A 12,005-nucleotide genomic window follows, 5' to 3' on the forward strand; every position below is an offset into this window, starting at 1 on the left:
CCATCACAAGGGTCCTCATCCTTTAAATGTGTGTGTTAATAGTACATTACTACAGAGGCCGGGATAAAAGGGATAGGTCTGAGGCGGGCAACCCCATTTCCCGCTGAGGTATGTATAGTGCTTTTCTCAAACATGGTATGAAATATGAAATAAACACTGAAAATAAAAACTTTTAATGGCTGTATCTCTTAAGCGGTGCGTCGATAACCCCTTCCCCTTTTCCCCTTTTAGAAACCCCGCACAGAACAATAAAGAACACAAAAAAAAAACAAATTAAAAAAGGAAAAATTTCAAATATTGCCGAGACCTTGTACCAGTTGCACTTTACAGATGTAAAGCCCCTTATATTTTTTTTAATGGCCAAATACCTAGATGTTATGTCACAAATATCAGTGACTGGAAATTAAAAAAAAGAGGACTTTGCCGGCCTAGGCCTGCAGGCTGATGTTTGTATGAAATTCCATTATCGACCTCTTGTCCTAGCCGCACCTGGAACGTCATACTTCCCGGCCAATTATAAGGCACATAACATCAATATTTCATACCATGTTTGAGAAAAACTCTTTTGAGATAGTTCTCTTCTTATCCACAATCGAGTAACCACTGACTGTACTAGCGTGGAGACGATATCGCGTCAGCAGAGGAAGTACAGATGTAGTGCGAAATAGTACATTACATCAGAGGCCGGGAAAATGAGGATTTCCGGCTAAGTGGGTATATAGGATAGGGATACGAGGCCGGGAATCCGTTTTCACGCCGAGGCATGTATAGTGCTTTTCTCAAACATACAATGAAATAAAAAAAAATGCTCTAAAGGACAATATTTTATAAAAAAAAGTTACTTTGCAGGCCTAGGCCTAAAAAATAATATGAAATCCCTTTACAGTCCTCTCGAGTTGTTGCGCCCAAAAAGCGATACTTCCCAGCCCATTTTAAGGAACGTAAAGACAATATTTCATTGCATGTTTGAGAAAAGGGTTTTTTTTTTCATATTTCTACAGAAACGTACGAACGTGTCATGCTATTTCAGTCAGTCTCAGTACAAGACGTACTGACGCTGTCTGAATTAGCATGACAAATACGAACGTCTCCGGAAAAATATGAAAGAAAACCTTTTCGCACTACATCTGTACCTAAGTCCTCCGCGCGCAATATCGCTCACTCGATTTTCTATTAAGTTGAATCATGCGCGGATCCAGGGGGGGGGGGGGTCATGGGGGTCTTGACCCCTCCCCCCTGGAGCCTAGGTTAGCCATACAAATAGACCACGTGACCCCCCCTCTGGGGCCTGGGCCTTTACTACGTGACCCCGCCCTGGGCACGAAGCTGGATCCGCGCTTGAGTTGAATGAATTTTATACTGTAACTAGGCAGGCATACCTGCCTTGATGAGATTGCAATGAGGCAGTCAAGTGTGTTAAGAGTAGCTCACCTTAGCCATGCTGGGTCTTTCCGCTGGTTTCTTGTGCCAGCACTGTGTCATTAGTTGCTCGATGGGCTCGGGACATCCCTGTATTAGATTTGGCCTCTGCCCTGAAAATCAGTTTGAGAAAAAAATTAGGAAACACCAAAAACTAGCTGTATAGAAAAGTGCTAAATAAAATGATAAAATATTAAGCGGCCAAATGCCGGTGCAAAATTTCACAGGCTTACCAATTCTTGATGCATTTTAGTGATGTTCCTAAGTCTGCCATATGTGGTTGTGTTAGCTTGATAACAAGTTTTAAGGATTCAACTCATTAATGGCCTGAGCTAATACTTTTTGTTCTTAATTATTTAACACTTACATTTTTTCAGTGAGTTTTTGTGATGCACTAGTTTGTAGTAATTGTAGTATAAAGCTTTACACAGACATTTATCCTAATTAACAGTCTTTGGTAAAATTATCTGAATACCTATCGTTTGTTTTACATATTGGACTATAGATGTTATTTCTGTGTGTCACAATTTCAGAATATGACATAAATTATTAGATGTGCGAAAAGACTTGCCTTCGTATTGTTACGGAAACGTACGAATGTGTCATGCTATTTCAGTCAGTCTCAGTACAAGATGTACTAACATTGACTGAACTAGCATGACAAATACGAACGTTTCCAGCTTTCTTTATTCAGTGATTTACTAAATATAGGTTTAAGTATTTCTTGTTTTCTTTGTTTCACTGATCCCTTATTAGGTAAAAGCCTTATTGAGCAAATGATATAAATAATTACCTAAATGTACTGCCCACATAATTTGAAATGCTGAACCACCTTCGTCAAAAGGCTTTCTTCTAGACAACACTTCCCATAGGATAATACCCCACGAGAAGACATCACATTTTTCTGTGTAGTTTGATCCTTCAAATACCTGAAATAGAAAAAAGGGGTATTTTACATTTCAATACAAGTCCTTAGTCACACAGTCTAGCCTCTTCAGTTATTGTACATATTCCAAAATTTATTTTGAACTATTATTGAGTAAGGAGCGTAGCATTCTAGGAGTAAAACGGATTGACCGAATCCGAAACTATGCTGCGCTCAAAAACACGCATTATTGATGTTGGGGTTAAGACCGCCAAGCTGAAATGGGACTGGGCAGGCCATGTCTGCCGTATGAATGCACAGAGCCACAGTATGGATGCTGCAAGACGGACGAGGATCTGGCAGGCCCAGGCGGAGATGGCAGGATCGCCCAGAAGAGGGACGAGTGGAAGTCAAAGGGGGAGGCCTTTGCCCAGCAGTGGGACACAATGTAGGCTTGTAATATAATATATTGAGAAAGGGTCTCCCCAAACATATCGACGCGGAATCGACTTTCCCCGACCAAAAATCGCTCGTTAGTATGAACATGCGTACGGATGCGTTCAACAATGACGACGCTTAAGCGTCTTTATACTAATGAGTGATTTTTGGTTGGCTAGAGAATTGAGAGACTGTACAGTCAACCAAAAAGAGTAGTAATTAAAAAGTGGCAACATTGTAGTGTCAACCCTTTCAAATACGTGTGAGAAAATGGGACGACACTATAATTTTGCCACTTTTTAATTACTACTCTTTTTGGTCAGACTGTACACACTGTGAACACTGTCCCATTGCACAGTGGAAAGGCATTTGAGGGCCTTTGGCCAGCTTCACGAAATTCGTTAGCTGGATGCTGGGTAAGCTGCCTCTTATAATATATTTACTGAGAGAGAGGCAGATAAGGATCTTTATTATTTTTAAACGCCTTCCAAATCTCAAAGGAAGGGGTTCTCAATTCGTCTGTATTTTTATTTTTTTTAATGTTTGTTCCTCGATATCTCCGTCGTTACTGGACCGATTTTGATTTTTTTTTTGATTGAATGTATATGCATACAGATTGGTCCCATTTTTCTCAGAACCCAGTTCTGGTGGTGGGATCCTGGAGAAATCGAGGGAACTCCTCAAATCTGAAAGGCATACATATGGTGATTTTTGTGTTTTTAAAGGAACAGCATGCATTTACGTACGGAACAGTGACATTTGGTGCAGTGGAACTCCTGATGATGGTCAGAATGGAATTCCTCAAATTTGAACGGCACACTTATAGTGACTTTGGTATTTTTATAAGAACAGCATGCACTTATGTCCAGAACAGTGACATTTGGTGCAGTGGAACTGCTAATGATGGTCAGAACGGAACTCCTCAAATCTGAACGGCACACTTATAGTGACTTTGGTATTTTTATAAGAACAGCATGCACTTACGTCCAGAACAGTGACATTTGGTGCAGTGGAACTGCTGATGAAGAGTGAGCCGCCCCTGGTTAGAGTTCCGTTCTGATAATCATTCTCATCTGTAAGTACTTCAGAATCATCCAAATTTCAAAATTGGTTCAGAAATGACAGAGATATCGAATAACAAACATTAAAAAATATACAGACGAATTGATAACATAATCCAACATTTGAAAGTATTTATCACCAGAACCCCAAAGGAAGACGGTTTTTTTTATTAAAAATTATGTAGTACATATATTAGCGGTCACCATGGGCCATGCAAAGGGCATAGGCAGGGTCGAAAACTAAGTAGAGACCTTATTCCATAACCAGAGAGTCAGTGGGAGCAAATTTCTCGAGTTCACAAGGTATACAATTCACATTGAGTCATAAGATAGATATGGTAAGACTATAAGCTTTGAGCTTAATGCATAACTTTTGTAATTTGAATTAGATTAGTATATTATATTTACTTATGTTTGTTTAAATTAACCTTTGGAGTGTAGGCGGTCAACTCCCGGCTGATTACGTCAATCAAATTTGAAATTAGATTAATTAGAATAAAATAAAAATTCCTGTAACTCAAAAATCAGTCTGGCACACGAGGAGTTAAGCAGACAATATCTTTAGAAGCTATATACATTTCTAGTCCTATTATACATTTCACATTTCTCTTTACTTATAAAAGTAACAGCCATACAATGTGATAAGATAGCATTCTCAGAAATGCTAGCATATTTAAATCAATTATTTGTAAAGCAACTGTTTCTGAGTAAAGCATAATTGCTAAAAATATAAAAACTTGGTGTAGGCATAATGTAAAACCATCACAATTCTTTATAACCCAGAGCTACCCTGTAACTGTATGTGAAGTGAACTGACTGAACTGTATTAACCTTTCGAAACACATACAACAAAAATCTACATGCAGTTTTGAATTCTGACATACACTACCGTCAAAAAGTTTAAGACCAAACACAATGTTCAGTGTCATTGTTATAAACCCTTCTAAAAATCATCAAACTAAATTTGTAATCAATAGAAAACAACGTAATCTTATTACATTGATCGGCAACCCATTTGTTCTGCAAGAAGACAACTATCTCAAACACTCAGCAAAGATCTGTAGAAGCTACACAGTCAATAAAGAACGCCAAGGTGTGTTAAAAAATATGATTTGGCCACCACAATCCCCAGACCTTAACCCGATCGAACTTTTATGGGATGAACTCGACAGTAGAGTCCGAAGACAATGTCCCACATCTGCAACAGCTCTATGGGAGATACTGCAATACGAGTGGAAATCCATTAGCCAAGAAACTGCTCGGAAGTGAAAAAGCGTCGAGGAGGATTTTTCGATGAGAAAAACGTTTAGCTTTTATTTCTTATTGTGATCCCTTTTTAAAAATTGTTATACGCTTTATTTTGTCGGTTGTAGGTACTGAAAAGTAATATTCTCATAGGAACTTCATGAAATGTTGATTATTTGCATATATCGTGTTTGGTCTTAAACTTTTTGACGGTAGTGTAGTTATCACATTCACTACCAGACAAAAACTGGCGCACTATGTTAGAAACCGGTTGTTTTTTATAACTGCCTGCTTATATAGCGAGAACCCACCAGGCGATCTGAGTAAAGTTCATGGATGCCCACCAGGCAGGTTCTTGGTTGCGAAATTGTTAATGAAGGGATCATTTAAATTTTCAACCTGGCCTAAGAGAGAGTCAACGGGGCCTAAGAGGTTAATGTGAACCACAAAGAATGTTAGGGTTATGGTTCTTGTGATACAAAAGTAGACATTGGAATACACCTAGCTTGATATTGCAGTAACTTCTGAACATATGGTAAAAAAGAATACACTTACTTCAGGAGCCATCCACGCTGCACTGCCTTTATTATTAGTCATGTATGTCGCTTTATCAGCTGCAGTGCCAAAGTCACAAATCTTCAGGCACTGCCCGCCACCCACCAGTAGCAAGTTAGGGGGTTTCAAATCTCTGTGTATTAAAGGCTTGGGCTTCATTGAGTGGAGATATGCAACACCCTGGAATTATGATAGGAAGTTATCAACATTTGTTGTGAAATATTATAACATGTGAATTTTAATGCTCACAGAACACTTATATTTGGCTCATTTATAACAGTTTATAATCTACCAGGGCTATTAAATATGATCAAGCTAATAGATCACCATGAGCAACAAAGTTATAATGGTCAATATTTACCTCAGCACACTGCCGGGCCCAACTCATGGCATGAGCAGCAGTGTATTTAGGCTTCGGGCGGTTGTGTAGGACGTTGTACAGGGAGCCCCCCTCTGCATATTCCATTACCAGACATACATTTGTGCCCTGTGTACACGCCCCATACAGCCGCACGATGTTGGGGTGCGACACACGCGACAACTGCCGCACTTCTATCGCGAACTCACGTTTCTCAGCCTCTGAGTTGATATGCTTCACAGCCACGAATGTGTTCCGCCATAGACCCTTCCACACAACACCGAACGCCCCCTTTCCCACGACCTGTTGACAAACCGATTATATCACCTAACTGTTAACAACAACAACAATAAATACATATGTTTGTTTAGCCATATTTACCTGTAACTCTTCTATCTCACTGTAATTTATCTCTTCGACAAATGTTAACGTCTGCTGTACGACAGGCGAATCTTGCGGATTGGAAGCCATGGGTACACTAAATATCACATTATCAAGTTGACTAGTTCTTACAAATATTACTAATTTAGACGACTTATTTAAAATTACTTATCATTAGGTAAAAATGGTTGGTTATATCAATTTTCTCAGTATTGTTTGGCAGAGAATAGCAACTGCGACAGGGCCGCCATATTTGAAACTGAAGAAGAAATGTCACATGAATAGTGTTGTCCTCGACCGTTTACAATGATTACCGATTTTCAAGAATTCATCGGAAATTCTGATATTTAAATTTACTTACAACTTTGCTTACAACTTGGCAAATAACCTAACCACAAAATTAAAATTTTGAAAAAACCCCCGACCGCGACCTAGTAGACCGATTTTCATGAAACATGGCTAAGAACACTCCCGACTAACACAGCTTTCAAATAAAAAAAACTGAATCGAAATCAGTTCATCCGTTCAGGAGCTACGATACCACAGACAGACACACACACAGACAGACAAACAGACAGACAGACAGACAGACACGTCAAACTTATAACACCCCGTCGTTTTTTGCGTCGGGGGTTAAAAACAGTAAAAATTAAGAAGTATTAAAAAAGTAAGGAAGGGATGACAAACTAAAGAAAACTGCGAATTCAATAGCAATAAGGTAACTTTTTAATTAAATTGAATACATACTGCTTCACACATTAATTTAAAAACTTCACAAGCAACGTTTTTGGGCAGAGCAGTGCTGTATTATATATAATTACCTAATTTCAATCTAAATTCTTGACTTGTAGTATTAGGAAACATGAGGTCCTTTAAACAGGTTATTGCTTCTTTACACCTGAAAGTTACAGCAACATCATAGGGAGTCTCACCCCTATGGTTTTTGGCAAAAAGATTGGCGCCAAGATCGACTAAAACCTGAATGAGCTTGCAGTTATTGCTCATGGCAGCAAAATGTAACACTGATCGCCCGCCTGGTACATTGGGATCGTTGATCAAAGCTCCTTTCTCAAGCAACAAAGCGAGAAGTTCAGTCTCTTCTGGCGTTGGAGTACACATCATAGTAAATTCTGAAAAATAGATTTAACTAATAGCTTTGATCGTAAACTATTTTTTTTTTTGAAATTTAAAATTTCTCGATAAGTAGGTACGTATTGAATTCGATGTCAGTGGTCAGCAGTTAAAGCGCAAAAAGATAAGAGAAACACACACAGACAGAGTTAGTAGGTACTTCATTTAGATATAAAAGTAGATACGTTTTGAATATCAGTTGATGTATTGATGATTTTGATGATGATGATGATTATAGCGCATTACCGGACTCAAAATGTAATGTAAAGTAGAGGTAACATACTTACGTAAAAATAATCCTGTACTTAGAGGTTTTACCCGAGGTAAAATCACGGCCCCGTAATCAAATAAAAGTTTTGCAACTTCCACAGATGGCCTGAAATAAATATCAAATTGTTCAACTCATCCATTTGAACAATCAAATCAATTTTGCTGCGAGCGTGCGTCAAAGTGCATTCGTTATAAATAAGTAATTTGAAATTCATTTATTTATAACACTTAAATAAAAATTTGGTACAATAAATATTATAAACTAGGCAATAAAAAAGAATAATAATAAAACTAAAAATCTAAGTCTAAAGAGGGCCCCTGAGGCATAGTGCCCAAGATGCTGGCAGCATTTCCTCGCTGAATCGCAATACTTATACGTTGAGCGAGGAAGCTGCCAGCTCTTTTGTCCCCCGTAGTCTCAGTCAGCCGCTTCGCCAAGTCCCTGTATAAAATCTGGGCGCCCGGACCCCACGGACCGAGGGTCTCGACGCCAAAAGCAACAAAGTTGTAATTGGCGTCGAGACCTCCGTATTTACGTCTTTTATTCGTCTCTGCAGCCTCTGCAGCCGCGCCCGCTTTCTTTGTGGTACCGTGAAGATGAGACGGGGCCAGTGTGTCCACACAGGTTGCATCCCACACCAGCACTCGTCCCATCCTCCACGGTATCAGCGACATTCCGTCGGGTCTCTTACCATCATCCCGCGCTATACCGGTCGGCTCTAATATTGCGGGCACGTTTACAGAGGTAAGAGACCGTCGGATAATGTCGTTAAGCGCGGCGTGACGCGACATACGCCCCGCACTTCGCTGGCAAGAAAGGCCGTGGCGCCCCAGCTGGTCCACTTCGCTCCCGCAGTGGCATTTGTGGGAAGCACAAATTACAGCCCCAACCCTCAGCCCGACCGCCACTCGGAGGGTATTCCCATCGAGGTGTGTACCAGAATTCGGCGAAGGATAAGCGTTAAGCCAATGGCCGGCCTCCCTACAGCCGGCTGCGAGCAACCGAGCGCGTTCAGCTCCTTCGCTGTTATCTAAGCAGGAGGTATAAATTGTTTTACACAAAACATTATCCCAGATCCTCTGTGATTTGGGATTATGTGGAAGGTCGTGGCCCGGGCAAGCTGATAGCCAGGCATTTCTAGCATCACCCAAGTCTGAGATCTCGTAGTTTATGGGTAAAACCCTTAAGATTTTTCCTACGAGATCAGCAGAGCTGTGGGCAGATGATAGAAATGCCGGCAGTGACACGCTACAGGTTTTGCGCAACCCCAGTCCACCGTACCGTACGGGTAAAGACGCTTGTACCCATGATTGGTCAGAAAGCTTTAAGTTCAGAATCTGCTCTAGGTTAGTCCGGATCATGGTATCTATAGGTAGCAGTAAATTTTGATGTTTCCAAAGCGGGCTGCAACGAAGCACGTATACTAATTTTGGGATGAAAAGGCAGAATTTTAGAATAATTAAGGCTGAATGAGGGCTGATTTCTAGAAGGCGATCGGCGTGATTTTGAAATTTTGATACAGTCTTATTGATGAAAGATGGAAAATAATTTTCAAAATTGGAGTGCCTAGGAGGCTAAGGGAATCTTTTGTGACAGTGGCAATGTTAGGTGTTATAGAATTGAATTTTGCAGTTACGTCCGAGTGTATTACAGATGGATCGTGAATATATAATTCACATTTATTACTGTTCAATTCTAACCCTATGGACTCAAATTTAGACTTAAGAAGAGAGAGATCAGAAAGCACTGATGCCAAGCTGCCTCCTAAAGTCCCGTCGTCTAGATACCACACGTTGAAATCTGAGGATAAATTTTGAATAATGGGGTTGATTGCTAAACAAAAAATTGCCGGACCTAAGGGATCTCCCTGCTGGCATCCAACTTCTGAAGAAATTTCATGGCTACGATACATTAATTTGGAAGGATCAGCATAACAATGAAGGAGGTAATTATAAAGCTCTGGGATGTTATTCCTGATTTCCGTCAGCAGCGTCTCTCTATTTACAGAGTTGAAAGCGTTTTTGATATCAATTTTTAATAAAACTTGGCACTGGCTGTTCTTGAGGAAAGTACGAAGTGCGTGGACAGCGGCCTCGCAGCCGCCTTTAGTACCACAACCTAACTGGACTGGTTCAAACCTGCGCTGCAATTTGGAAATTATGTGTCTACCAGAAATTTTGGATGCGAGACGCCTAATCGTTGAACCAACTGCGATCGGCCTCACGCCACCGTCTTTTTTAGTTAAGGCAATTAGATTGGCTCCGTAAAGTATGGGCACAATGTCGGCATGTACACGACCACTTAACATAAGATTTATTATACTAGTTAAGGATCCTATGAGTTTTCTGCCGGCATCACCAACACAGTGCGCTGTGAGATCTTTAAGATGTTGAGGTGAGATCCCATCAAGACCTGCTGCTGAGCCTGTTTTGAAGCTAAAAATTGCCTCGACTATGTCCTTGTCTTCGACTTGAAGACATTCTTCGATCGCAGTTGGTGGGTCCAAGAAAAATGGAGCGCTGGGGGCAGTGGGGTGCTTAGAACGCAACGCTGCGAGAGTCTCGGGTGTATCCGGCGATAATATGTCACTAGAAAATAAAATACGAGCAGCGCCTTTCAAATCTCCTTCCGCAATCTTGTTTTCTACTGTTTTTCCTAGGTTAAAAGCAGAGGGCTTTTGGCCTAATTTATCTGTAGTCTCTAGCGGTAATTCCAGGGGCTTAAAACAATTATTTTTAATTTTTTGTGTTAACGAAAGCTGTCTGTCCTCAGACGTGACATGTAGCGTGTTGTAAACAAAAGTAAGGAGATTGCTCCATGTATCCAAGTTATTTACTGTCACACATTGGTCTATCAGCTGAGAGAGGCGATTGGCAACGCATATCCTTGCACCGCGAGGAATTCTTTTAATAACTGGAAAGTTATTAAAAGAATTAAAGTAATAGGTATTAAATTCCACATTTCCAATATGAAATATGAACATGATATTGTATGGTCATAACATGTGATAATGGTACCGCGAGCTGTATTTAATGGAAAATTTCTTCAATATCATGTGATCGTCATAATTACATGACATCGCTACGCTCGTGTTTTGAATATCTTTTGCTTGCTCGGGTTTAGATAATAGCAACGCAAGGTTAAAGAAAAACAAATATGTAATATGTATTACAAAAAACTGACCTCCTCATGATGCATATCTGGAGTGGTGTCATACCGACATTATCCATAACATTGGGACGTGCTCCTGCTTCAAGCAACATTTTGATAGCCCTAATGTTGCCCTCATGTACTGCAAAATGAAGTGCAGTTCGACCGATCGGATCCCTAAGGTTAACGTTTACTCCTCGACTAAAAAAAGTAAAAAATGCTGTTTAACCAGTTCTAGCGGCAACCGTTTATTTATGACAACCTGTGTCACTCCTCATCCTATAGCCAATAGGGAAATGAGGCACAAGAAGAAAAACAAAAAAAATATACACCTACCTCCGAAGTATATGTACAGTTAATCATGTAAAAACACTATTATATTAATATTAAATAGGTATATAACGTATTAAGGTTTAAGTGATCACCTAATTAACTTTTCAATTAAATCATTGTCACCAATCTCACAAGCTAAAAGTAGATTGTTGTCAGCTAAAAGGAAATATACGGCTTTTTCGAATTCAGGGTCTGATACTCCTTCGATACGAGTTCGGCGTTTCTTAACAGTCGCAAAATAGCCCTCGGAAGTATCAGAGTGGAGTGAGGTCCAGCTAAAGTAGTAATCGCAAGAGTTTTCTGAGTCGTCTTCGGAAACTAGAAACATAAATATAATAACAATGTAGTAGTTATTAAAAACACTTGACGCGGAGTAAAGCTGAATTACCACATATAATATAATCATTATAGTCTCTGACTTCTGAGTAAGAGCAAGGGCTTAAGAAACGAAGGAAGATGTTGTCTTTACCTTTATTTTCTAGTGGATTTTATTAATTGTATGAACGAGAATTTCCAGCGACGCTGATGTGTGCCGGTGAAATCGGCCTGTCTTTACTCGCTGAATCAACAGACTGTCTCAGTATACGGTAGTGGCTGTAAGTCACTAAATTCCCTCCCCGTTCTAACCGAAGCCTCTTGTGAAGTTTAATAAGTTCGGAAATGTGGTCCGGGTACACGCGATCGCAGTACCATTTGGCCAACAGAGATTGAAATAAATCCTTACATAAACGTTTTATAAACATTTTGGTATAGCTAGTCACTAAACAAAATAATTCATACGTTGATCGTGACTTGGCT

The 12,005-nt window shown here is 39.9% G+C and overlaps 2 protein-coding genes across 2 annotated transcripts in view; both read right to left on the bottom strand.

Moving 5' to 3' along the window:
• The window catches only part of LOC125231055 (mitogen-activated protein kinase kinase kinase 7-like), a 40,105-nt gene extending 33,542 nt beyond the window's left edge, over window positions 1-6,563 (bottom strand). Inside the window, exons 1-5 of the mRNA XM_048136398.1 lie at window positions 6,323-6,563; window positions 5,945-6,244; window positions 5,584-5,763; window positions 2,213-2,348; window positions 1,432-1,532 (exon numbers count right to left, since the gene is read on the bottom strand). Of these exons, the coding sequence (XP_047992355.1) occupies window positions 1,432-1,532; window positions 2,213-2,348; window positions 5,584-5,763; window positions 5,945-6,244; window positions 6,323-6,412 (807 nt within the window). The 5' untranslated portion in view covers window positions 6,413-6,563. The remainder of the gene's footprint in view (window positions 1-1,431; window positions 1,533-2,212; window positions 2,349-5,583; window positions 5,764-5,944; window positions 6,245-6,322) is intronic.
• A 463-nt stretch (window positions 6,564-7,026) lies between these two features.
• On the bottom strand, window positions 7,027-11,471 carry LOC125231150 (putative ankyrin repeat protein RF_0381). The gene is made up of 4 exons (XM_048136511.1): window positions 11,300-11,471; window positions 10,908-11,075; window positions 7,741-7,829; window positions 7,027-7,452 (listed from the first exon to the last, which is right to left on the bottom strand). Exons 2-4 carry the CDS (start codon window positions 10,985-10,987, stop codon window positions 7,130-7,132), a joined length of 492 nt encoding a protein of 163 aa, XP_047992468.1. The 5' UTR covers window positions 10,988-11,075; window positions 11,300-11,471; the 3' UTR covers window positions 7,027-7,129.
• Window positions 11,472-12,005: the final 534 nt, after the last annotated feature.

Source organism: Leguminivora glycinivorella, chromosome 11, assembly GCF_023078275.1.
Source record: "Leguminivora glycinivorella isolate SPB_JAAS2020 chromosome 11, LegGlyc_1.1, whole genome shotgun sequence".
NCBI lineage: Eukaryota > Metazoa > Arthropoda > Insecta > Lepidoptera > Tortricidae > Leguminivora > Leguminivora glycinivorella.

What these genes read in the sequence shown, in the direction of transcription:
- LOC125231150 (XM_048136511.1), bottom strand. Translation starts at nt 10,987, where the DNA reads ATGTTGCTTGAAGCAGGAGCACGTCCCAATGTTATGGATAATGTCGGT. An exon ending in CAGATATGCATCATGAGGAG is followed by an intron (nt 7,830 to 10,907) that starts GTCAGTTTTTTG and finishes TATTTATTTCAG; the next exon opens with GCCATCTGTGGAAGTTGCAA. An exon ending in AAGTACAGGATTATTTTTAC is followed by an intron (nt 7,453 to 7,740) that starts GTAAGTATGTTA and finishes TCTATTTTTCAG; the next exon opens with AATTTACTATGATGTGTACT.